The sequence below is a fragment of the Magnolia sinica genome, chromosome 14 (genome assembly GCF_029962835.1).
Source record: "Magnolia sinica isolate HGM2019 chromosome 14, MsV1, whole genome shotgun sequence".
NCBI lineage: Eukaryota > Viridiplantae > Streptophyta > Magnoliopsida > Magnoliales > Magnoliaceae > Magnolia > Magnolia sinica.
The window spans coordinates 49,908,007-49,935,748 of NC_080586.1; the positions used below are offsets into that span (position 1 = coordinate 49,908,007).

At 39.5% G+C, this 27,742-nt stretch overlaps 1 protein-coding gene across 6 annotated transcripts in view; it reads left to right on the plus strand.

Annotated features, from left to right (window-relative positions):
- The window catches only part of LOC131225494 (protein SHOOT GRAVITROPISM 6), a 180,226-nt gene that overhangs the window by 109,028 nt on the left and 43,456 nt on the right, over nt 1-27,742 (plus strand). For all 6 annotated transcript variants that reach the window (XR_009161371.1, XM_058221025.1, XM_058221027.1 and 3 more), the window contains 10 exons: nt 6,320-6,465; nt 6,571-6,651; nt 6,768-6,868; nt 17,934-18,172; nt 18,674-18,783; nt 18,924-19,052; nt 19,174-19,248; nt 19,354-19,487; nt 19,578-19,650; nt 20,218-20,349. Coding sequence is in view for 5 of the 6 variants with exons in the window: in XM_058221025.1 (XP_058077008.1) it covers nt 6,320-6,465; nt 6,571-6,651; nt 6,768-6,868; nt 17,934-18,172; nt 18,674-18,783; nt 18,924-19,052; nt 19,174-19,248; nt 19,354-19,487; nt 19,578-19,650; nt 20,218-20,349 (1,220 nt within the window). In the remaining variant the exon portion in view is untranslated. The remainder of the gene's footprint in view (nt 1-6,319; nt 6,466-6,570; nt 6,652-6,767; nt 6,869-17,933; nt 18,173-18,673; nt 18,784-18,923; nt 19,053-19,173; nt 19,249-19,353; nt 19,488-19,577; nt 19,651-20,217; nt 20,350-27,742) is intronic.

A 27,742-nucleotide genomic window follows, 5' to 3' on the forward strand; every position in this document is an offset into this window, starting at 1 on the left:
GGAATTTATCTAATAGAAAATCTCATACAGTTATATCTTCTCCATTCATGCATATGTACATTTTTACCCTGGTAGTTGGTACAGTCCTTGGACTAAAAGGAGACCAATACTTTAATCCTATTTGCGCTCATAGTTACCTTACCTAAGATGTCTAAAGACAATCCATAAACAACAAGGAAAGAAAATAACAGAAGGAAGTATCCTAAAGAATCCAAATACTGAAGAATGAAAGAACCAAAGAGAAGGAATGTGAAAGAGATGGGAGAAAAATGTGAGAGAGAGGGTTTAGAGAAAAAGAGTGAGTACATGGGACCTCTCTTATCTTATTCAATATATATGTAGGTTTTTTTTTTTTTTCCTTTATTACATCATAATAGCCTACTTTATACAATATTTGCAAATAAGTCCACTAATATCATATTTACAGAAATGACCCTACTAATTTAATATTCCAACAGTCCCCCTCAAGTTGGTGTATGAATGTCCATCACACCCAACTTGCCAGAGATTTCTTGTAACATGGGAGAGCTGAGAGCCTTCGTAAACATGTCTACAAGTTGTTTTGTAGATTTGACAAATGGAGTAGCCAGTAATCCAGAGGATATCTTCTCTCGAATGAAATGTATATCAACCTCAATGTGTTTAGTCCGCTCATGAAAGACTAAGTCAAACGCAATATAGATGGCCGCCCGATTGTCACCTTCCCAGATTCCCCCTTAAGCTGAAAGCCAAGGGGCAAATCCATATACACTTCTTCTGCCAGATTGCCATGAAGGAATGCATTTTTAACATCTAGCTGGAACATAGGCCAATCAAGATTGGTAGTCAAGGAAAGAATCAAGCGGATATCATGCCTATTTATATGCCCATATGCATCATTTGTATGCTTGTTGTGGATGAAGGTTGATCATATCATATGTTTTTGGCTTGAGATACTTAGGGGACCCCGTATGAGATAGGGTTGCCCCACATGATCGTGTGGTACACGCAAGTTTGATGCATGATTTGTATGGTATGACTCATGCATTTCGCATCTTGTATGTCACAATCACTTTACGTCCTAGCGACATCAGGGTTATGACCTCCATAGGCATATCATGGATGGCCGGATGGATACCGGAAATATCTGCTCTAGCATTAGGGCGCTATGGATGTCCTTGGGTGAAAGTCCCAAAACCCTTGTGGTACCAGCAGGTAGGGGTGCACATCGAGCCGAACCGAGTCGAGCTGGCCTGGGCTCGGCTCGGCTCAGTCAGCAATCGGACTAGTTCGAGCCAGCTTCGAGCCTTCGAGCTTTCGAGCCAAGTTTGTTTTTCTAACAATAACTATTTCCAGTTGACAGCTTACATTAGGGAATATGCAATGTCTCATAACCTGACAAATATGCAATGTCTCATAACCTGACAAAGAATGAAGATTTAAACTATCAAATGCAAGTCACCAGATGGCAATACACTAGGGAGCATAGACTAATATATGCATCATATAATGTTTGATCGTTTGTTCTTGTAAGTTGATATGGTTTTTGCTATTTTAAAATATGATTTTCTATTTTTTTTTTCTTTGGAGAACAATTGCATACGGTCAACTATACAATATAGTCAATTGCATGTGGGGCCCAACATGATGCATGTCAAATTTCCAAAAAATGCATATAAAATTAGCTGGATCCGGAGTTCAGGTAGGCCACACCATCTGGAACGGCATAAAAACATGCCTAGAACTTCTAAAATCACATGATGGGGCCCACCTGAGATCTAGAATGTCCTGTTTCCTGTGGTGGGGCCCACCTCATTATGGTTTGGGCTGATTTTTGGGGCTTGGTCCTAAATGCCAGAACACACTTGATGAATGGCTTGGATTTCTGCAACACATCACGTGGGGGCTCATCAATTTAAAAGCAAGGGGCAGGGGTGACCGGGCTTGCGGCTTACCGGCGGTCGGACTTAGACTGGCGAGTTGCGGCAGGGGCAGGGGCGATCGGGCAGGGCAGGGACCGCCAGACGGTCGATGTGGGGACCAAACAGGGCAGTTGCTGCAGCAAGGGGCGCCGGACAGGGCGAGGTGAGCGCTTGAGGGAGGACTGGAGGGAGAGACTAGAGAGAGAGAAGAAAGAAGACGAGTTAGGGAAAACGAGCGGCCGTGTGGGTAAGGGAAGTGGCCGTGCGGGTAAGGAGGGTTAGGGATTTTTTAAAGGGTAAGGGAAATGGGCGGCCGTGCAGTGCGGCTAAAGGAGGGTTTCTTTTTTAACGGGTAAGGTAAGTAGGTTTTTTTTTTTTTTTTTTAAAGGGTATATATACCCTACACCAAGTCGAGCCGAGTTCGAGCTGGGGCAAGCTCAAACTCGTTTTCGAGCTCCAAAAATCAGCTCGACTTGGTTCGAACTCAAGTTCGAGTCGAGTCGATTCGAGCATTTTCAAGTCGTGTCGAGCGTGCCAACCGAGCTAGCTCGTTCGTGTACACCCCTACCAGTAGGATGCTTTAACGTCTAGACCGAGTGCCAAATACCAATATGCCGCGTTTCTCACTGTGTCATGGTTGGTTGAAAAGGGGTATGACCTTATTCGCACGATAGTAAGGGGCTGTAAGCTAGGTTGAGTTTGATCAGCTCATAAATGGGTCCACTATTGACGAGCCGGATGTGCATTAGCATACCACTGACAAGACGGATAGTGAGGTCTCTTCCACTCACTTGGTCATGCACGTGATGGGGCGACAGCCAGTGTTGGAGTGTACTAGAACCCGGTAATGTTTCCAGCGACGAACTATTCTGATATGTGGACTAGTTGAGGATCAACATGTTTGCATTGCATCTCTAGCATATGACATTCGGCCACATAGGCCTCGCATTGCGTAGCCTTGGTATGGCTAACATCATTTATGGACTTGCCAGTTTAGCCCTCCATTATTTTCGCTTACTTTGAAATTTGTATGCTTGGCACATGTATTACGTGCACACGCACGCACTCTCTAAGCTTCATGGTAAGCTTACGCACGTTTGTTACGTGTAGGTTATGCTAGACTGCAACAGCATTGAAGCAGGATCATGTGCTTGATCTTTTGGAGTTTTGTGATATCACGTATTTCACTTTCAACATTGTACTCAAAAATTATATTAGTGGATATGTGGTGATAATGTTTTGTGACTTGAGTACACTTGTAGTTATGCTCATTTACAAAATAATAATAATAATAATAATAATAAATAAATAAAAATCACCCTAAAAATCCTCCATGTAGGATCCTAAGATTGGAACCTGGTGTATGCGAGCCAGAAGCCAAGAATGAGGTACTACGGAGGCTGTCAGCATCGGATTCAGAATTTTGTAAGCCCGGTTCCCAAGTTTGAGGCGTGACCGATATGACCTTTCTTTTGATGCTAAAAGTCAATTACAGTTTTGGAGCCATCTATTCAGAGCATCTGCTTGACCATTCATGAAATCCATGGTAACCATTATTGTACGCATATCCATTCAGAGCATCTGTTTGACCACTCTTAGTGCTCTCAATGCATTAGTCATCTTCCACCATTCTATGACTAGATGTCCTGTGAGGACCGAGGCATTTGGTATCGGAATGGGTAAGGGTTAGGTTGTTTGGGACAGGTTTTTGGGTGGAAAATCTCGATGAATTGTGGACTGTCTGGGTGCAAGTAAGGGCTGAAATATAAGGACTGGGCCTGGAAAGATCGTGTGCTGAAACTTATGGATAACTGGTGGGAAGATTGCGTGTAGGTTATGCAGCTACCAACTAAGCTCCCATAGTTGTAGTAAATCCACAATGAGTTCCAGCCATTCAAAGAAGATTTGTCCCCTTCTTCTAAGAAGCATATGAGTAGGCTTAGCCCGTGCTTGTTAGCCTTGGGTTTCCTTTCTCTGTTTGCTAGCCTTCTCTAGCCTCGTATGAGACTTCTCTAGACCATATCGTACCTTATTCAGGGAGGGCTTGGATGGGACTTTCCCAGGTCGGATCAGCGAATCCTTGCCACATTCTCCAGATGGAATGGTGGTTAGGAAAGTGTTGGAAAATAGCTGTTACAGGACAATTTCTGGGTGGTGATGGGGCTGAAATTGAACTGAGGTGGATTAAGTTTTCAGTTTGGATAGGAACATATTTGGACAGTCCTGTGAGCAATTTCTTCATAGATTTGGAAGTGTCAAAATGCTGCATATTAGAACTTCGCATATAAGTTTAGACCGAATGGGGGATTTAGGTGTGCAGCATAGGCTGTGGTTGAAATATGATTGCATGGAGATTGGGTTTTAGACAGGGCCTACAGCTAGGATTTACAAACTATTTAGGGTTATAGGTGGCCTTTGGTTGGCCTAGATGCTGTATTAATGCTAGGGTTGCTGCGGGAGTGCTTTGGAGGACTGGATTTTAAGTTATGAGGACTATAGGATATGTCAAGAAGCTACAGTTGATTGTTGTAGTGGTGGAATTGCTGTTGGGTGAGGGCTGCTTAGTGTTTAGGACTGTTGTTAGGCTTTTGACAGGGATTTGAGGCCTGGAGTTTGGATTTTGGTTAGGGTATTGGGATGTAGTAAAGGATTGAGGTTAAGCCTAGGGCTTTGGGTTGTACTGTTGAGGATCAAGGGCTAAATTTAGGGTTAGGTTTATGAGTGATGGACAAATTTTGTGTTGATAAAGGATGAAAAATGAGAAAAAAAGGTTGCCTAAGGAAGGTACTTGCTCTGATACAATTCAATGAAGCACCCAAACATGGGACCAAAACATCTAGAAGAATAATAGACTATGTAGGAAGTTCGAAAACAAAATTTCACCTTAGGTGATTGAAGCTCTCAGTCATTCATTAATCACTCAATGGCAGCAGTGAACAATGGAAAATTAAAAATTGGGGATGAATATGTGGAGTTTCACCACAAAGAGCGTACAAGAGTTTCAGTTCTAAAATTTTGGAAGAGTCTCTTCTAAACATTGTTTCTAGTATCAAGAAACATAGAAAAAGAGGAATTTGTTTAAATGGCTATGCTTTTATAGCCTTGGTAAAATCCAAGGATACCAAAACTTGATCCTACTAGCCCTCACAAATAGCTTAATTGAATTGTCTGAAACTAATCGATAAAATGCAAGAAAAGAAGATAACAAGAGGAAACTAGCCTAAAGACTCCCAAGTAACACTAAAAGATACAAACTATATGGTCCTTGTGGCTGTGCACTTTGTACAATAGCCTTTTCTTTACATGTTTGTATGTAGCTCCTAGAAACTGCTGGTTCGATGTGTTGGCCTCCACGGTCCAATCAGTCCATTGCTTTTGCTAACTGATTGATCTTATGGAGCCACATGTCAACTGTACTATAAGATTTCCTACAGTCCACTCAGACCCTTAATTTGGTGGGGTTCAAGCAGCAAGGGGTCAGGCAGTGGACCTTGATTGTTGATCCAACAGTCCTGCATCAGATGGGTGGCGTGTTGAAGTTGATTTCCCCAGATTATACAATATACTGATCTAAGTACCATTCAGACCACATTTCTTACTAATGGTTCTCCGATAGCTATATCTTCGTGAATGTCCTTGGCTATGAATCAATGTGCTTTGGTATGGAATGCATGATTGTGTATTGTCATTTCTGATAGTAGGCCATGGGGTGCAATAGGGCACTTTGTTGGCTTATATAATATTTTATTATTTGTGGCATCATCATCATCATGGTTTATGACTTGGGTGGGTCAACTCGGATTTAGTACTAATCGATTCGATCTGGTTGGATGGCACAATTCCCCCTCACAAGGGGTGTATACAGGCTGGTGGTTCGGTGTGGCTCGACTCAAGCCCAGACAAGTCGCCGAGTCTAAAAACCATGGTCATCACTGTCAACTTCATGCCTTCATCATAGCGTCGTCCTAACTGTTAGGGGTTTGGCTTTATGAATCCCTTCACCACTCTTTCCTATCACCGGCATATCCTTGGTAGGTGAACATGCCTTCTGATTACTTCTCAACATGTTCACACGTGTTCTTTAGGTTCTTCCCCTCTTCCTTCTTATAGGCCCTTTAACTAATTGAAGTTCCCTACCTGTAGCGGTTGTCTCCAGTTTCTGTGGCACATGACTGAACCATCTTAATTTGCTTTCCATGACTGTATGTCGTTCTTTGTATAAGCATCTTAGCATTTTTGGATCCTTTTTACTGATTATTCAGTTTGTGTATCAACCTCTCATTTTATGTTTTCTTTTCCAACATTGTTGGTATTGTATGTTTTGTTGGTGTAGAGAATATCATTGAGTAGTGGATGAGTCTTGTGAAAAAACTATTAATTCCAAATAGATAAAGAAATCATATCCATGTATGTTGCAGGGCGTGCTGTCATCAATGCTGCTGAAAATGGTGCATCATTCCCATTAAAGAAAAGAGACCAAATGTTGGACTATATATTGACTTTGATGGGAATAGATGATAATGACGGCTTTGCTGATTCTAATCTTGAACTCCTCCATACTCAAGTCAGTATGTTTCTTGTAGTTGGCCCCCTAAATTATATTTATTGTCCATTGCCTTCTTTGGCTGAACTTTCTGATATTGGGACCTGGTTATGGATGTCTCTGCAGACGGTTGCTTTAAGTGCATGTACAACTTTGGTTTCTATAGAACCAAAGCTAACAATTGAGACAAGAAATCATGTCATGAAGGTATCATTCATTCTATTATGACTCGTCCGGACTGTCACTTAGATTTCTTTGCTTGTTTCTTTCTTTGATATGTTGGAGTTTTATGGCGTCTAAATGAGGGGCAATAACCTTGACAGGCTACCTTAGGCTTCTTTGCTTTGCCAAATAATCCGTCGAATGTTGTCGATCCCCTTATAAACAATCTCGTAACTCTCTTATGTGCAATTCTCCTCACAAGGTAATCTTTATTTTCCTTACATGATTTTATGTAAGTTATAGTAGTCTTATTGAGAAAATCATAAATCTCCCATGCTTGTAGTTCTCACTTGTATGCTTGCATTGTGTTGCATTAGTTGCTTACTTTCCTTGGACAGGGCCAAGTGTTTGAGTTGTTTCTATGCATTTTATTTGTAACCAGTGTTTTAAATATTGACGATATCAGCCAATATATCCCACGATATATCTTGTATCCCACCTGTGCGATACGAAATGCACAGGTAGTGCCGATATATCCCACCTATTCGATCCAGTGATCATTTTCGATTTTCCATCTATGTTTTTGTTGTAAATCACGTTAAACTGGTGTCAAATGGTTACACATTTTTTATTCTTCATATTTTCCATGAAAAATCATGGATTTTGAACTTTGATTTCGAGATTTAGGGGAGATGGGTCAAGTTGTGGAACATTGAGAAAAATCAAAATTTCTCAAATTCTCGCAAATTAGTCGCAATCTTTGTATCTAAACACAAAATTAAACATATCTATAACCTGATCTAATGATTCTTCTTTTGCTTTTGAATGTATTGCTTGTGTTTCCATACATTTCTTACATTTATAATTTATATGAATAGACTTTGAATATACTTGCATCAATTCAGTTGGAAAGCGCATATATTAGAACCCCATACAAAGGAAACCCCCATTATGTGCAATTTTTTAATTTATTTTTGTAATGTTTTGATTTCAAAGTGTGTATTGATGTCTTTTTCAGCAATCCCCGAAGTTTCATTAAAAAATTCAACCAACTTCCCTATGTTCCCATGTTTCCCAACAACAACGATATATTACGCAATACAACCAATATATCCCATGTGATAACCGATATGTATCCATATCCCATGGGTGCGATACGTTACGCGATAACGATATTTAAAGCATTATTTGTAACAAGACGAATGGATGTAATTAAAGCCCATAATTAGTTGCATTGCAGTCTGATAGAAGTTAGTTGAGGAAGCAAGCACAACTCACCGCATTGATGACGCGACAGGCATGTACAGACTGACCAAATAACAAAACTAGTTGTTTGGGCTGCTTGTTTACCGACCCTTAAACTCCGATATTATCAAAATATCTTTGATATTATCTTTATCTCTAGCTCAGCGATACCGATAACACTGGTAGCGATACCGATAATGCTGGTAGTATCAGAAATTCCAAGTATTAGCAATGAATTGCTAAGTATTGCCAACGTATCAATATCGCTAATATAATCGCCAATATTTTCAACTATGTAAATTCTAGGTGTTGGTTGTATTGCCAATGCATCAATATCACTAATGTATCGCCAATATTTTTGACTATGTAAATTCTAGGTAATGCTTGTATCATAAGTGTATCGATGATATTTCAATAATATTACCAACGTTTTGATATCATCAAAATTTTGTTTATTAGAAATTTTTTATTTCAAATTTTTTTTTTTTCCATGGGCACATGATTGTATGTAGTGTTCAATTTGTCATTGATAATATTAATAATATCTCGATCTTATCAATATCGCAACATGCGCGATATTGAGACCACAATCTTTCGTTTCCTTTCCAATTGTTGATGATTTCTTAGTGAAATATCATGTGTTGTTGATATTTTACAATACTGATGGATGTCTGGATGGAAGGTTGGATGGTTATGTCGGATGGGATGATTAGATTGATTTCTTACAACAACACATGCTTTTAAGGCCCCATTAAATGGAAATTTGTTATGTATGCATTCTTTTTGCATTTTTTTTTTAATTTCTAAATATACAAATATGTACATTTTAACATCTCCTAAAGTTTGCTGAAAATTCTACCGTTTTTCCCATGTTTCCCCACATTTTCGGTTATTAGCGATATTATCGACGATGTTGATATTGTTTCCGTATCCTAGGCCAGCGAAACTTGTAGCGATACCGATACTTCAAACATTGTGCGTACCCCAAGCTGTCTGCTACATTAATGACTATTTGCATAGAAAATAATGTTCCAGTCAACAATGTAGGCAGTGCACCTGACATCGAGGACCCACAATCACAAATCAGTAGCAGAACTAACAGAGATCTAGGTAACAATTGAAATACCTTGCATTTAAAGAGAAACATGATGGAATATGATAAATGGAATCTTGGAGAGTAAATATCAACAACATCAAAACTATAAAAGCGAGCACCCATCTCAAACTCAAGAAAAGAATCTCCTAAGAGTTTTGGTTTTTAAAATCGGGAGAAAAGTCTGCTAGCATCCCTCCTGCCCCTCTTCCCTTTATTTTTATATGCTTTGCTAATCAGAAACTTAATGAAGGGTTCATTTACCTAATTATCCCTGTTATTAAATAATATGCTAAATCTCCTTTAACTTTAGTAATGTAAAGAGAACTAATGTAAAGTGTTTGCTAAATCTCCTTTATCTTTAGGAATAAAAAGAGAACTAATGTAAAGTGTTTGCTAAATCTCCTTTAACTTTAGGAATAAAAAGAGAACTAATGTAAAGTGTTTGAGGTTTTATTTCTAAGTCAATTGAGGCCTGTAATGATGCCTAAAGACCATATTTCTGGAATTTGAGTACGATCTGACTGTACCATTGGTATTGATTTGTTCACTGATATGTAGCTCTCCTCACGTAGGGGATGTCCAAAGGTTGCCATTCCAAGTATCAATTCGTTTCGCAGCAATTCATCTCAAAGAAATTTCTTTTGAATATGTTGAATGGAACCTTTCTATTGTTAAAAATTTGATGAGGTAAATACTAAGAAAATGGACCCCGTGAGGCAAGTGGTTGCAAGTTTTGCGACATAACTCCCCACATTGAAAGCGTACAGATAAAGTGAAATTAAGGGAAAATCTTTCTATAACGCCCCGAAAATCGGGGGTCGAGCAAAGCTCAACTCCCGAGATCCAACGCATCACTTATGCAACATAAATAATGATGTTTAAATGTTGTCCATATTAATACATTAAACATGAGTGAGATTACACTAAATCAGCTTATCATACTCCAGAGTCAATGTAATTTAGCAAGCGAAAGACTGAAATATATGTATTGAAATAAGTAAGCGGGTATCTACCTCCAGAGTATGATAATGTAACGGGGTTGAATACATATATGTTTTGTTTCAAAATATACAAAATGTCAAAATGTAAAGTGTTCGACTAAATCATATATCCCTGTGATCCCGTCGAAGCAACACGAGGTCTACATCAACCCGCTTGATAATTGGAAGTAGGAGAACTCCTCATCCATATAGTCCTGCTCCATAACATAGACTACCTCAATACCTACATCTAAACCAGAGTCTGGTTAGTGTTTTAAAACACCATCCTAGGTGGGAATGAGTAGCTAATTCAGTGGAACTATAAAGCAAAGGTTAACATGTTATCAATTCAGTCAGACAGTAATGATAAAGCAATACAACAATCATATCATAACTACTCTTGTGTAATGCAGGAATGATATGTGTAATGATGCATGCCCTCGCCTGCACTCCCTCAGCGACACCATCTCACGGTTGCACATGCTACTCCCACTGTGCTCTTCCTCGCCAAGGGCACATGCAATGCGGTGCATGGTCGTGTTAGCCAAGTTCTTAATTAGGATTATTCATACAACAGATTCGGGAAGCTAAGGTACACCTCCATTTATATCATTTACCCAAACAATGATCCATCTAGGGTCGTTAATCCTAGTTAATCACATACGATAGACAAGTTATAGGGCAACATCACCCCTGATTTGAAAAGCAGTGGATAGGCAAGTTCATGAGTTTATACTCGAGGTTACTCCACCAACGCCCTACCAACTGGAGTGTTGTTTTCGAAGGGAATTCGGATTAGACGGTTCACCCCAACCCACGTTGGGACCGCAGTTAGGCTACGCTGGGGTAGGCCGACAGCTCGAATATAGTGTCCCATACCACCGTATTCGGCTCACAAGTTTGGGTTGCTCACTGGTCACTACGGGGAGGCTCGCCACCCTAGCGTAGGCCGACAACTCGATCACGGTGTCCCATACCGCCATGCCTAGCTCATGAGTCTTAGCGGATCGTGCTACTATGGTGAAACGGGCTTTTACATTGGTAAGTGGTACCTTAGATTCAAGCAGTAGTATCCATACATGGTAAACACACAATAGGCCAATCGGTTTATTAGACAAGTTCGATTGGTACGAGCGTACGTTGAATTAATCGACATGGTACCACTGTCGACAATCATCGTACGACTCGGATTTACCGAACGCATCAAATGTGGCGACACTAATTCTGCCACTCAAACAAAAATTGTTACCGATTGCCTGGACTACATAGTAGTCCCGATCATACTTAAATGCAGCATGTGGAGACATGTGATAATCATATAGACATTTAACAAACAATCCAAGTACAACACTCATTTGAGCATTTTATAGACATATTGAACATGCTACCAAACATTTCAATTCATCCATAAATTGCATAGTTGAAATTAAGATTACGTGAAGGAAATTATACATATAGATAAGGTAATTGAGAATTCTATCTCAACACCCGTATTAAATATAATTCATCAAACAATATCTCATTCAGGCATTTTATCAAACATTTAGCCTACACAGTATCAAATACATAGACTAGATTAGTTATGACATGAACTATAGCAATTTCCTACACAACATAGCCTATAACGCATATAACAAACATGGATCTTAGATTAGAAATCATGACAAGCACAATTCATCATTTCATGTTCAGTCAAACATCTCAACAAACACATGGAATGCATTTTGTATTATACATAGACTAAATTAGTTACGGCATACATTATGGCAAGTCCTGTCACAAGGGGATTGTCATACATACAACAAACGTGAATCCTAGGTTAATAGTCATGGCAAGCTCAAATCGTAATTTCATATTCATTCAAACATTTCAACAAACACATGTAATGCATTTTATATGCAACCTAGTTTACACATATATGATATATCGAAAACGTCGTAACTAAGATTATATGACAGCAATCAAGTCAGACATAAATCATTAGCTGACATTGAAAACCTTGAAAACCATTACCTAAACGTTTATAGTCTGTACCTTTCGTCGGAAATCTCGTTTCGAAATCGGTTCGAATCCTACGCTTTCGTTTATAGAACAACGGCTACCTAAATCACGAAATAGGTTAGCTATTTCGTCGATTCCTCTATCTAGATTCCTAAAACAAAATTAGGGTCAGGATTTCTTACCCAAATCAGAATCGAAACAGGTTAAGTAGCATGGTAGAGAGGCGAATCGGCGTGTGGAGTTGTGGGAAAAGATCCCAACAACGATCCCCAAGAATCCCTCCTTCCTCTCTCCCTTTCCCTCTCTCTCTCCTAGGGTTTTTAGGAAATTCGTATGAGGGAGAGAAGGGGTGATTTAAGGGCTTTATATAGGCCCAGAATTAGTGTAAACGGCCCCAGGGCCATGGTATACTTAGGTTATAGCCAAAGGGCATCTGTTTCGGGCCAATGGAGCTCATCTGGAGGTCCATTACCTGCATATAGTCTGGAAAAAGTTTCCTAACAATGGATCTATGTCAAGTTAAGATTTCGGTCCGATCGGATTTGTGGATCGACCGTGGAGAACCAGTTTCAGTTCAACGGCTATCGTCACTCGATCAGGGCCACAAGTACATTGACATGTGTAGGGAAATTTTCCTGATCCAAGGGTGTAGTTGGGTCAGAATCTGACGGTCTGAAACCTTAAATTTGGCCTGCAAGTGAACGGCCCAAATCACTTTAAATTTGAGTTCATTTTCTAAAGATATTCGCGTTTCTCACACACTTCGCTCCAGGTTCAAGTTTTGCGTTTTTGGATACTATTTGAACTCGATTCCCGTAATGGTTGTCAAGCCCAATAAGGCGGTCATAACCGTATAGTTTCGCGGTAATCGGACTTTCGACGCGCGGTCCAGGTCCGATACGGAGTTTCAATATGCTCCCGAGAACAACTGGGTTTTGAGATTGCTCCTAGGTCTTAAGGAAATGTTGAGTTGGCGATCCTAATGGTTTTGAGTCTTGCAGTTCGTATAGAAAGTGGTTCGAGCTAATTCCACTGATTATTTAGTTTAGTACTTAATTAATTTTCATTTACTTTCTAAAGGATTCGATCCATAGTGATTTCTGCCTGAGGTGGTACTCGGGTCTTTGTATGGATTTTTCCGAGGCGTTACACTTTTACTACACAAGCTTGAGTTTCTAGTGAATAGGCAAGACTAATGAAAAATAAATAAATTGTGTGACAGTTCTCCAACCATCCCCTTTTGGATAATGTTTTTGGACATGGAAGTATATGAGCGACTTGATTGTGTTGGATTGGTTGAGAATTGTTGAAAGCCTACGGTGATCTCTTCTACAAGGCCATGGGCTGAGCTAAGGAAATGCCATTGATGATAACTAGTGGAAATTTCTACCAGTGTTCGAAGTATCGGTATCGCTACAAGTTTCGTTGGCCGGGGATATGGAAACAATATCGATATCGCCTATAATATCGATGATAACCGAAAATGCAGGAAAACGTGGGGAAAATAGTAGAATTTTCAGTGAAACTTTAGGAGATGCTAAAATACACATTTGCATAGTTAGGAATAAAAAGTTTACAAAAAGAATGCATACACAGTAAGTTTCCATTTAATGGGGGCTTAAAAGCATATGTCGTTGTCAGGAACAGTCTAACCATCCCATCCATCCCATGTAACCATCCAATCATCCATCCAAACATCCATTAATATTGCAGAATATCGGCAACTCATGATATGTTGCCAAAAAATCATCGACAACTAGAAAGGAAACGACGGATTGTGGTCTTGATATCGTGCATGTTGTGATAACGATAATATTGAGATATTATGAATATTAGCAACGACAAATTGAAAACGACATACAACAATGTGCTCATAAAAAAATTGAAATAGAATTTTTTAATAAACAAACTTTCTATGATATCTGTACGTTGGTAATATTATTGAAATATCGTTGATACAGTTGTAATGTAAGCGTTACCTAGAATTTACGTAGTCAAAATATTGACGATATCGATACATTGGCAATATAAGCGACGCCTAGAATTTACACGACTGAAAACATTGGCAATATCGATACGATGGTGATACCTAGCGATACATTGTTGATGCCCGGAATTTCTAGTACTACCAGTGTTATCGGTATCGCTACTAGTGTTATCAATATTGCCAAGCTGGAGATAACGATAATATCAGAGATATTTTGATAATATCGGAGATAATTCAAACAATGGTTTCTACCACGTTAGCTTGTCATTGATGAATGATGGGGAGTGCAACTTCAATAATTCCCTGCTTTCAGTTGGTTACTTTTTGAATATGTGATTATATTAGTCCAATCTTATCTTCAACATTAGCAATTTGATGAGAGCCTCAATAATGAGTGCACTGGAACTATTGAATGCAAGATACGTATGATTGGGATCCTTTGTTCTTGTAACGACTTCTGCAACTACTAATTTATCTCTCTCTATTTGACACAACTAGATTTCCTTGCGTTGTGCAAATAGCTTGGTGGCGGCCTGATAATTACTTTGTAATCCCACCTATTCCTATTTGAATACACTAAAATGAGTGCTATGTACTTCCTGATGGCTGTATTAATATTAACCAGGCCACACCAAGTAATTTGCAGTGAAATTTTAACTATGTGAGGAAGGCTACATTGGTTTGCCTGAGAGGGATTACAAGAAATTGCACTTCCTCAAATTTCACTTGGCAAGGAAGTTTCCTCTCTCAAGGAATTCTGATCCTAGATGCCCCATCTTCAAGTGCCAAGGTCAAACACACCACCTGTGCTAACATGACACGTTTGCGGGATTGGAATGTTCATTGGGTGATTCCTGCAATTCCAAATATCCCCCCGCCGGTCTGGCCTGATTTTTAGCATTGGGTATTTGCACCAAGTTGACCGTCTGCTAAACAATCCATATTTGCCAGCATGTTGCATGTGATATGCTAAGTTTTGTTTGGCTCTTGAATGAGGAATTTACAAGTAACATTCCTATTCTCAAGCCCTTCTTCCCCTCCTATTAATTTCACTTCCAATATTTATTTATTTATTATTATTTTTTTGAAGTTTCAGACTACGGTGATGTTACACCTTTTCAAATGGTTTCATACTATCTACAATCAGTGTTCGAAATATTGGTATCACGCAATGTATCGCACCCTTGGGATACAGATACGTATCGGTTATCACACGGGATATATCGTTTGTATCGCGTAATTTATTGCACTTTTTGGGAAACATTGGGAAAATGGTTGAATTTTTCAATTAAACTTCAGGGATTATTAAAAAATACCTTAATACACACTTTTAAATCATAAAATCTCAAAATAAATAAATAAATAAAGTGCACATAATAGGTTTCCTTTGTATAGGGTCTAAGCTATGCACTGTCCCATTGAACTAAAGACAAACTATATTCAGTTTCCACCCCGTCCATCCATTTTTCCATATCATTTTAGGACATTATCCAAAAAAATGAAGCAGATCCAATAATCAGGTAGACCATACCATATGAAAAAATAGTGATTGACCATTAGTGGACCACGGATGTTTTGGATCAAGTTGATAATTGTTTTCTCTTCATTCAAACTTATGTGAAGTTATCAGCAAATTGGATGCCTAATAAAATATAGGGAAAATTAAGGTGCACCCTAAGAAGTTTTTAATAGTACCGTGTTCAACTACCACTGTTTCCTTGAGTATAGTCCACCTGATAATTAGATCTTCTTAATTATTGGGATCATACTGTAAAATGATCTAAAAAAACGGATGGATGGAGTGGATACAAAATACACACATCAAGTTGGGCTCCACGATAGGGCTTTACGGTCTTGGGTGAGGCCGGGGTCTCACCTAAAACCATAAAATTATATGGTAAAATGGATGGATGGAGTAGGACACAGAATACACACGAATGGACGGAGTAGACACAGAATACACACTCACTGTTTCATGTGCCGTGGTCCACCTAAAACTTTTATCTTATTCATTTCTGGTACCATGGCATAAAATAAGCAAAAAAAATGTATGAACAACGTGGATATATAATTCATACATCGAGGTGGGCCCTACGGTCAGCGGTCCCATCCACATTGCTGAGACTCACCCATGTTGCGGTCGGGCGTGGATTAGGTGTTATCTGGGTAACAACTCTTTGGATGTTACCCTTACCATAGGGCCCACCTTAATGACATTTAGTATATCCACTCTGTCCATTGGTTTTTCCAAAACATTTTAGGACAAGTTGCTAAAAATTAAGCATATCCAAATCTTAGGTGGACCGCACCACAAGAAACAGTGATGATTGAATATTCACCATTAAAAACTTCCCAAGGCCCACTTCAAGCAGATCCGTAATGTTTATTTTCCATCCAACCTGTTGATAAGGTCAAGCAGAAATGAATGAAGGGAAAATACAAATATTAGCTTCATCCAAAACTTTTGTGGCCTACAAAAAGCTTTTAATAGTTATTTACCACCTTTTCCAGTGGTGTGGTCCACTAGAGATTTGGATCTGCATAAATTTTGGCATAACGTCCTTAAATGAGCTAATAAAATAGATGGACGTCGTGGATATGGATAAAAATCATCGAGGTGGACCCCACACAGTAAGGTTAACACCCACTAAGCTCTAATCCAGGTAACAACTAATTCGCTCCCTCTGCCCGTGCATGGTAAGAGATGGATGGACCTATCAGGGACTGTATGGTGCCCACCATATTAAGTATGTTTTATCTATGTCATCCATCCATTTTGACAGATCATTTTAGTGCATGATCTAAAAAAAAGAGGCAAATTGAAGGCTCCAGTAGACCACACCACATTAAACAGTGGTGATTAAGTTATTTGCCATCCAACCTGTTCAAAATGTGGTAGGGCCCATCGTGATGGTTATTTGGCCATCCAAGCTATTCATAAGGTCACATGGACCTGAATGAAGGCAAAAATTGAATATCAGCATGATCTAAAACTTCTATACCTATCAAAAAGTTACCAATGGTCAGCGTTCATCTCCATTGCTTCCTATGGTGTGGTCCATTTTAGCCTTAAAAATTCCTATTTTTTGGACTCACGCCCTAAAATGATCTTCCATAATGAATGGATGGATTGGATAAAACATATACATCAAGATGGACCCCACAGAGCCCGTGATACGATCATCCGTCTTCAGCTAGCGCGATGCACCCGCGTTCGTAAAATGATTTAAAAGCCAAATTTCGAAAACCTGCAAACAGAGAGGGTTTTGGACCTTCCGAAACCCTAAAGTCTCTCGAATCCCTAAAATCCCTCGATTAAACCCAAATCTCTAGGGGTTTTGCAAATTTCTTGTCAAAATCTCCTATACAATGTAAATGGAGCATCTATTCGAAGAAAATCAAGGGAAATCGAGATTTCATGGAGCTTACGACGCACCGCTATGGATCGATCGAGTGGCCCACCAAATTCTGCTTCCGATCACGCAATGTTCTTTTATAGGTACCAAAATCCTCTGGATTGAATGATTTTCCCTTCTTTTTTTTTTTTTTTTTTTTTGGTGATATCACAAAAAATTGTGCAATATGGTGCGATATATCACACGATACATAGAAATATATATATATATATATATATATATAAAATTTCCGAGGGGTTTACGACGGGTTTCGTTTCGCTGGCCAGCGATAACGATAATATTGGCCAATAGTATCGATATTACAAACACTGTCTACAATACACATGCCATATATGTAAATCATTTCTCACAATCCAAATTGTGGGTTGGTGGAGCATAAGTTCTAAATCACATTGATTATGCAATCGTAACCATATGACTAACAAAGCTCACATAATCAGTGGAGAAGATGGCAGAAGTCGAGCTGAACAGCTGTTGCATATTCTGAGACAAGTTGATCAATTTGTTTCATTTCTCACAGTCCAAATTTGGTGAAGCATTAGTTCTAAATCACATTGATTATGCAATCGTAACCATATGACTAACAAAGCTCACATAATCAGTGGAGAAGATGGCAGAAGTCGAGCTGAACAGCTGTTGCATATTCTGAGACAAATCGATCAATTTGTTTCATCATCCATGGAGCATCAAAGGAGAAGGGGTTGTATTGCTGTCCACGAGATGCTTCTCAAGTTCCGGGCGCTTTGTTCCAGTGGACACTGCAGCCTTGGTTGCCAGGGAAGTTGCATACACAACAAGCAAGTTGAATGGACATTTCAAAGAAATTCTTCCAATCTACCTGGTAATCATCATCATCATCATTTAAGCTTTATACAAATTAATTGGGGTCAGTTACATGAATCCTTTTCTGCCATTCCACTCAAGGGCTGAGTTTGGAATGTCATATTGCCCGGATTCATGATGAAAGTTATGCAAAAGTTTGATACCAACTGCTGACCTCCTTTATCTGGGCTGGGGATGGGCAATGATCGCGCAAAACTCCCAGGCGCTATGTACTAGACTGTTATGTTGGTTGATCAAATCAAGCACTATCTAGTAGTCTATTACATAGGTTGATTACAATCAATAAATTTCTACCTAATAATATTGATTTTACCCGATGTACGTGGTTTGTGGGTGATTGTGTGCATCTGCAGGGAATAGTCTCGCCTTAATAAGGGGCGGGGACACCCTGTTGTCATAAAAATAAAATGAAATTAATACTAATACTGATTTTAACGATATTGATTTGACATGTTTGCATCTGAATTTAATATTGTGTCCTTTCTTGTGCTGCTTCCAGCTGCGTTTATACTGCCAAGTCGAGAGTCTCTATGCCTGGGGGAAAGGGTCATGATTTATCTTCCGCGTTGTGCAGATACAAGTTCTGAAGTTATAAAGGCTTCTGCCCAGGTCTGTAAGCAATGGGCTGTTGTTTACAGTTATCCATTAAATGCTAATTCAATCATATTCCTTTTTGAAAACATAGTGGTCTGATAGATTTGCAAATCCTGTAATGACATAACAATCTCGACTATGTTACATTGTTCTAGATTCTTGATCTATGCTTCAGCATAGCGTTATCACTACCGAGACCAGTAGGATCTGCTCTTGGTGTAGATATGGAAATGTCATACGGTGCCTTGTGTTCCCTTGAAGATGTCATTGCCATTTTGAGAAGTGTGAGATTACCTGAAACCATTATATATTTTGCATTTTTCTTGATTCTTGTGTACAATGTTTGAAGTGTCTGTATAACTACTTTATCATGCATGAAAATATCTTTCAAAATTTCTTTTGTAGGATGCTTCTATTGATCAGTCGGAGGTCTTCAACAGGGTTGTTTCTTCTGTTTGCATTTTGCTAACCAAAGATGAGGTAAGGATTTATTTCATTTTATCTTATTTTATTTTATTTTTGTTTCCGTTGATTTGCATGAAGTTCAGTTTGAGCAGCTCTATATCTCTTATCAATTTTGTGCAGCTTGTAATCACCATGCATGGATGCACTGCTGCTATATGTGATAAAGTGAAGCAGTCAGCAGAAGGTGCAATTCAGGCTGTCATTGAGTTCATTACAAGAAGAGGCAATGAGTTGAATGAAATTGATGTTTCGAGGTTCTGGCTTAGCATTGGCACATCATGTATTTTAGTTTGCAAAATAACGTCTTAGCAAATATCTTATGCCAACCATTTCCATGTCTACAGGACGACCCAATCTTTGCTTTCTGCTACAATGTTTGTAACTGAGAAACATCTACGTCAGGAAGTTCTTGGTGCTGTATCTTTGGTTGATCATTTTCTTTACATAATTTCATTTCACTTTAGGCATAGCTTGAAAATATTTTCTAATATGGTAAGTGTTACCCAATGTGTATTGGAGCATTGGAGGAGCAACTTAACTTTATCTCGCTTGTAATCTGAATAAATTTAATATATTCATATATGCTCATATACACGTCTTGCTTTTGTTACAAACATAGTTTTTATTGTTTATTTCTATTTTTTCATTCTGTCTTCTTTTTCCTTTTATAATTAATTAATGTTTTAGTTCCTTTAAACCAAAAGGTTGCACTTGCTATCATTCAACACATCCTGATGCACATCCTAATATGTTTCATATATTTGGGAGAGTAAATAATGGTTTTTAGGGTTGTTAATACATGGTTTGACAACCATATATAATCCTTGTGATTACTATAGATCTTGATTAATATTCACTTATGATTTGATGGTTTTTTGGAAGGTAACTTATGATTTGACATTATAATTAATTCTGGGGCAGTGGCAAATTCTGGAGTTCTTAAAGTTTTAATATTTGTATGCAATATTTTCTTAGCCTTACTAGATATGTTGTCTTGCGGAGACTACAAGTTCGAAAGTTGTTTTCAATGAAGTATTGGCTGCTGCTGGAAGGGATATAGTTACAAAGGATATTTCCAGGTTGCGAGGTGGCTGGCCAATGCAGGATGCATTTTATGTGAGTTTTATTTAAATATTCTTCCAACAGATTAGTTATGATACACTTGACATCCTTCCTTGAGTACTTATTTTGGCACCCTTTTTTCTCCATTTTCACTAACAAAGCAGGAACTGTCTACTGCTATCATTTAGAAATGTATTTATCGTCTCATTGTGAGACTGGACAATCTGTTGGCTGTGTTATCAAATCCTGACCATGAGAGAGAGATAACAAAAGCTTTATAAGAAGCTCACAAAAGCGAGAAAATAATACAATCCGAGCAAGCTAGCCTAAAGAAGATGACTAGCAACATGAATAGCCTTAACATCAACAGCTCAACTTGAAACCAAAAAATTAACTTTTCTAATAACCTCTTCAAAGTCAACTCTCTCATTTCAAAAACAACACCCATTCCTAACACCCTAGATGGCCCAAAATATGGCCATGGTAATTATTCTCCACAATGCTTTACCAACCTTGCCAACTCCAACCCCCATGCCACGCCCACATAAAATCTACCATTGACTCTGGCATCACCGAAGCAGTATTTAATAGAGCCAAAAAATGCTCCCACACTCTCAAATAGACAATGTATGAATAGATGATCGATAGACTCCGCATTCTTCATACACATAAACCAAATGTTGGGAAGGATAAGAGATCTCCTCTATAGATTATCTGTCTTAAGAATCCACTCCAACCCACTAGCCAGGCAAAAGCCACCACCCAAGGAGGAGCTCCATAGAACCAGTGATGATAGGGATGCGTCAAATTAGAAGTTTGATGCAATGAATTGATAATCTAAAATAGTAACATGACAAAGAATTTACTTGAGGGGTATGCCAACCATAGAAGTGAATCTCTCTCCGTTTGAGAAGGAGAATAGTCCTTAAGATGCTGCAATAGCCTGATTAACTCAACAAATACGATGATGGGGAATCCAAACAACCTGACCACCATAGATGGCGAAACAATCCGCCACCAAGACAAAATGATTGGAAGCGATGGAAGCCACTCTAGGGAAGAGATTTTGAAGCGCATTGTAACCACACCATACATCCACCCAAAATCAAATGCGACTCCCATTGCCAAGAGAGTAATTCCCTTATGAACCAACTTTTTAGTCTCCGCAATCTCATTCCAAATACTTGAGGCTTTATACAAGAAGGATCTCTTTACAAACCAATCACCCATGGTAACACCATACTTGCTATCACCTCCCTCCACAATCTTCCTGGCTCGTATCCAAATTTGCAAATCCACTTCCCAAGAAATGCGAGATTCATATCCCCCAAACTTCTAATGCCCACAACCCCTCACCCCAATTGGCCTACACACCTCATCCCACTTGATAAGGTGGAACTTCCTCCCAACCTTATCCCCGTTCCAAAGAAAGTCTCTTCTTTAACTTCTCAAGCCTATCTACCACCAACTTGGGACACTTGAAAAGAGACAAAAAACATTGTTATCAAATGCAATCGCATATGCGCATACTGTTGATCAAATCGCATATGCCATGATGGCATATGCGATCCTGGCAAGTATGCCATGGCATACTTTTATATGCGATAAATATGCGATCGCGTACTCGCATACTGTTGATCAAATCGCATATGCCATGATGGCATATGCAATCCTAGCAAGTATGCCATGGCATACTTTTATATGCGATAAATATGCGATCGCATATGCGAGTATGCGATCGCATACTGCATATGCGAACGCATATTTCCCAATAGCCAAGCGCAGAAGATTTATTTATTTTTTTTTCAAATTGGAGAAATTTTGCCTATAATTAGGCACTCATATCCCCTCCATTTTCACTATTCTTTACTCCAAAGCTCTAAATCTCTTACTCTTTCTCTCTTACACCTCTTTCTTTCTTACTCTAATCTCTCTACAATTATTTCAATTATGTTTATTTTTTGTATTTTATAAGTTGTGCTTGCTTTTTGTAAATTAACTTGTAAGTTGTTTCAAGTTATCCATTTATCATTAAAATTTCTTTGTTCAAAGTTTATAATAATTAGTTATCTTTTAATGTAGCTTGTTGATTGTTTTGTTAAAATTTATATAATATAATATAAGTAATTAAATATATCACTTAATGAAACACTCAAACTATAATGAAATAAGTAAAATAACCCAATCCAATCATGTGTACTAATTAGATGAATTTTTAGTTTTTTTTTTTTTTTTGAAAAAAAATATGCCATGGCATATGCGATTGGGCGATCGCATATGCGAACAGCATATGCTGATCGCATGCAATCGCATATGCGATTTGACAACATTGATAAATAGGCATATTTGAAAAGGTTGTCTTGATAAGGTTATCTGTACTTCCAACTAGTTAGCTTCCTCTTGATTCTTTCAATCACCCTATCCCATAGGTGCTTTGCCAACTTCCTAATGCAAACAGACAAACCAAGATACATCAATGGCAAAGACCCCACCTTTTTCCCAAAAATGTCCACAAGCTGACGTGACTCCTCTCCATCAACCTTGATAGAAAGCAACTCAGATTTGTCAAGATTAATGTTTAGACCCAAAATAGCTTCAAAACAAATTGCAATCATTCATAGGTTGTCAACTGAAACCACATCTGCATCACAAAAGAGCAAGGTATCATCTACATACCGAAGATGACTTATCTGAGGCCCAACATTTGAGGTCATGAAACCATTGCAAAGCCCATTTTCCTCCCCCTTCTAAAGCTTTCTGCTAAGCGCCTCCCCGACAACCACAAACAAGTAAGGTGACAAAGGATCCTCCCATCGGTGACCCCAAGAAGCTCTTAAAAAACTTTTGGCAATCCATTTACGAAGATGGAGGCTGAATACTCACAAGATCTGATCCACCCCCTCCATTTTGGCCCACAACCCAGTCTGACCACAACTTTTAGCATGAATCTTGACAATTTGAGATTTCGATATTGGAACTTCAGAACAAGAGTCTTGTAGCTGGGACCAGTGTTTGAAATATCGGTATCGCCTTACGTATTGCATTCTTGGGATACGGTACATATCGGTTATTGCATGGGATATATCGGTTGTATCGTGTAATGTATCGTTGTTGTTCGAAATTTGGGGAAACATTGGGAAATTGGTTGAATTTTTTAATGAAACTTCGGTGATTGTTAAAAAAGACATCAATACACACTTATAAATCAAAACATTACAAAAAACAAGTACACATAATAGGTTTTCTTCATATGAGGTCCTAATCTATGCGTTGTCTAACTGAATTGATGCAAGTATATTCAATGTCTATTCATATAATTTATAAATGTAAGAAGACGTGTGGAAACACAAGCAATACATTCAAAAGCAAAAGAAGAATCACTAAATTAGGTTACAAACATTTTTAATGTGATGTTTAAACACAGATTGCAAACGATTTGCGAGAAATTGGGAAATTTTGATTTTATTTTTTTTCAATTTTTCGCAACTTGGCCCATCTCCTCAAAATCTCAAAATAGAAGCTCCCAATCCATGATTTTTCATGCAGAACATGAAAAATCATGAATTTGTAACAATTTGACACTAATTTAACATGAATTACAGAAAATAAGAGCATCGAAATTCGAAAATGCTCACTAGATCGAACATGTGGGATCTATCGCACTAGTGCGTTTCGTATCGTACAGGTGGGATACAAGATATATTGTGGGATATATCGGCTGATATCGTCGATATTTAAAACAGTGGCTGGTATAAGGCTTTATATGATGATGATGATGATGATTGTGAGACAAGACATCTTATTTCAAATACATGTTAGTTCACTGCATACGTGTACAAAATGTCCATCCATAATTTGCAATTATATGCAGTGGAACAACTAACATATGGGTAATGTAGGGGCATTATCACGCCAGGCTCGAGTGGGGTGGCTTGTGGGACGCAGGGGCACACTCAGGGTGGGCAGCCCATGTGAGGCGGGTGGCTTGTGTGTGGTGGTACCCATGTGAAGTGGGGCCCACGAGGGGGGTTCGGCCGATGTCCTAACCCATGGGATGTGGGGCTTGGGCTTTAAGATAACGGGATTAATTCGCCATGCTCTATCAATTCGAGCTTTCAGAGCAAGTGGTTAATTGTCCTGCATCAAAGTGGCATTAGAGCATGAGGTCTCGTGTTCGAGACTCCTCACTAGGGGTGATTAATCCAGGAGCATTTTCACACCGGGCTCGAGTGGGGAGATCTGTTGGATGCAGGGGCACACTTGGGGTGGGCGGCTCGTGTGAGGCGGGTGGCTCGTATGAAGTGAGGCCCACAAGGGGGGTTCGGCCGAGGTCCTAACCTATGGGATGTGGGGCCTGAGCTATAAGATAAAGGGATTAATTTGCTCTTTCAGTTCGAGCTATTAGAGCAAGTGGTCAATTGTCCTACATCAATGGGGTATAAGTATTTTCAGTACAACAACTACCATATGCAGCCAAACACCCATAAATCGATATTTTCCAAGCATTTTAAAATTAGTACCATCCTTCTTAGGTGTAAGAAGGGTGAGCACGGCACACGGACTCATGCTCTCTCGATTTAGCTTGACTTTCTTGCCCTCAAACCAGAACGTACACACATTTGAACGACCAAATATGGTGACGTCTCTGTCATAGAGTCACGGCCTACCCAAAATGATATGGCCCACATCCATAGGAACAACATCACACCAAATTGTGTCTTTATATGATCTAAACTGAATAGGGACAAGACAACAGTGCAAGGCTGGAATGAATGTTTCATCAACCTAAGAAACTCTGTAGGGTTGAGGATGGGCTTCCAGCTTCAAACCCAAACGACTCACAGTGCTAGTCGATGCCACGTTGGCACAGCTACCACAATCCGCAATCATCTTACAGCTCTTTTCCCCACATTTTGCATAAGTGTAGAAGATCGTGTTGCGGCGCCAGTCATTGGTGCTCTTGGCTTGATCCAAAGCGCAACGCACAATTGCGAGGGTCGCAAACTCTTGTGTTCTCTCTTCCTCATCACTAGGGGCTTTGACTAGCTCATATTCCTCCTCCTCACCATCACTCTCTGGGGGCACTACTACTTGCTCATCAATAAGGAGTACTTTGGTGCCCTCTCTCGTGCCGCACCGGTGAGCAAAATGACTAAACCTCTGACACCTAAAACACCTAGTGGCCCCGCTTCCACGTGAACTAGATCCGACAATCTCTTTACCCTTATCATCCTTGGGTCTGGGCTGAACATTAGGGGAAGGTTTGTTTTGGAATCCCGTGTTAGGTCTAGCCCCAGAGGGGTTGGCCTTAGCACCAGATTCACGAAAGTCAAACTGTCTTCCCACAAATGTTTTAAGGTATTGCTCGACATCTAACACTACTTGGTACAATTGTTCAATAGTGTCTATCTCTTTGGCGAGCAATTCTCTCTTGATGTCAGGACGGAGGCCTGTTTTGAAACGAGCAAGGGTAAGTACTGGGTCCTCATCAACCTCACAGCGGGTTGAGTATTCTTCAAACTTCTCAATATAGTCCGCAACAGTCAATGAACCCTGTCGAAGAGACTGCCACTCCTTAATCAATCGTAAGCGATAAGAGAAAGGGAGGTATTTTTCTTTAAGCGTTTCTTTCATCTCTACCCAATGAACTATTGGGAGTTCCCTTGCTCTTTCTTTCTTTCGCTCAATCGGCGCCTAAAACCTCTTTGCTTGACCCACAAGATTCATCTTGGTGAATCGGACTCGTCGAGCATCGGACATATCATACCACTCAAAATAGTGGTTCATATCCGGCAGCCAATCTAGAAAGGCTTTAGGGTCCAAGTGGCCATCAAATGTAGGGGCATCTACCCTAACTCCCTTGAGGAGTTGTGCATCTAGGTCATATTGATCAAGATGTACTTCACGGGGTGGGTGCACAGGTACACGCCCATGACCAACCCCTTGGCCGCCTCCATTTCTTGGTCTAACCTCCTAACCAACTGCATGAGATTGGACATCCTCTCCAGTGGTGGGGTTTGCCCTGAAGGAGGCCTCTATTTCTTCAAGGCGTTTATCTATGCGTTGTTCCAAGTACTTATTCAAGGACTCAACCTGCTGGGCTAACTTGGCCACAGTTTCTTGCAGTTACTCCATGTTTAGTGTGGGGTGCAAACCGAAACCACGACCCGTACGTGTGGGCATAAACTGACTTGCTCAACCTAAGGACCTGCTATGGCAACTATATGCGTCTAAAAACTAAATGACCCTACGAGACTCTATATGAAGGAGACTACACACCGTTACGAAAATTCAGCTATATATATCAGGGACTACGGTTTTCTAACAGCTATATATGATGGACTGGATGCATGAAGGACTCAAACAAACTAAACCCTAAATATGTGGTGAATTCCTCTACAAGAACCCTAGGCTCTGATACCAAATTTGATACAGGACATGAAATTCAAGTATGATGTGCAAGAATTCAGGCTTAGATCATACCAATTTAGAAACAATTACACAAATTCCACATCCCACTTGATAGTCCAAACATTCAATGGAAGGGGAATCTATGCGGGTCCAGGCTAACACAGGCCAGGGCTGGACTAATAAAAATTATAAGCCAAATGATGTCAAAGGGAAATAGAAATCAACTACACATGCATAAGAATCAGTCCCTAATCTAAGGGATTCCCCAATTTCAAATCAAGGAACCCTAGGGTGAAAAAAAAAAGGGCAAATAAATTAGGGCTAATGCAAACTAAAGATAAGGTTTATGAAATAGGAATGAAAAGAGGAAAACTAGAGGAAAACCTGACCCGGAGAAAGCTCCCGCGTGCAGATGGTGACCCGGACCTGACGCATGTGCGCAGGTGGGCTGGCCGCACGTGTGATGGAAGCCTGCCTCCCCAAAGTGACACCTAGGCCTTAGTCGGCCAAGGGAGACCTCCAATCCCTCCAAGTTTGACGACGATCCGACGTAAGGTCGAGGTGTAGTGCTCCGCCAAAGTTTCAGCCATCCTACAGGTCCAGATTCTGGAAATTGGCTGTAGGGGGATGAATAGCTGCAAAAGCTAAGAAATTCAAATCAATAATGATGATAGAAGATGAGATATATGGATAGAAGAGGGTAGGGGCGGATGGGAATAGATGTGGCTTCGCACTACGGTAGTTAGCCCTTCGAAGAAGGGATAGCTTCGCACCCACTTTTGAATTCTTCCACAACTCACGAAGAAAACAGAAAAATAAAACAGGAATTTTTATTAAACTTAAATGAATCAAAAGAACTACAAGGGGTGCCTATTTATAAGGAAAATCCTATACCCCAAAACTCGCACTATGTGCGCAACCTATTACTTAGCGGTGAAGTAAACTAAAATAAAAACCAAACAAAGAAATCCAAAGCGCTCACGATGTTCTAAATAATAACAATAAGCAAAACCTAAAATATGACATCAATCCGACA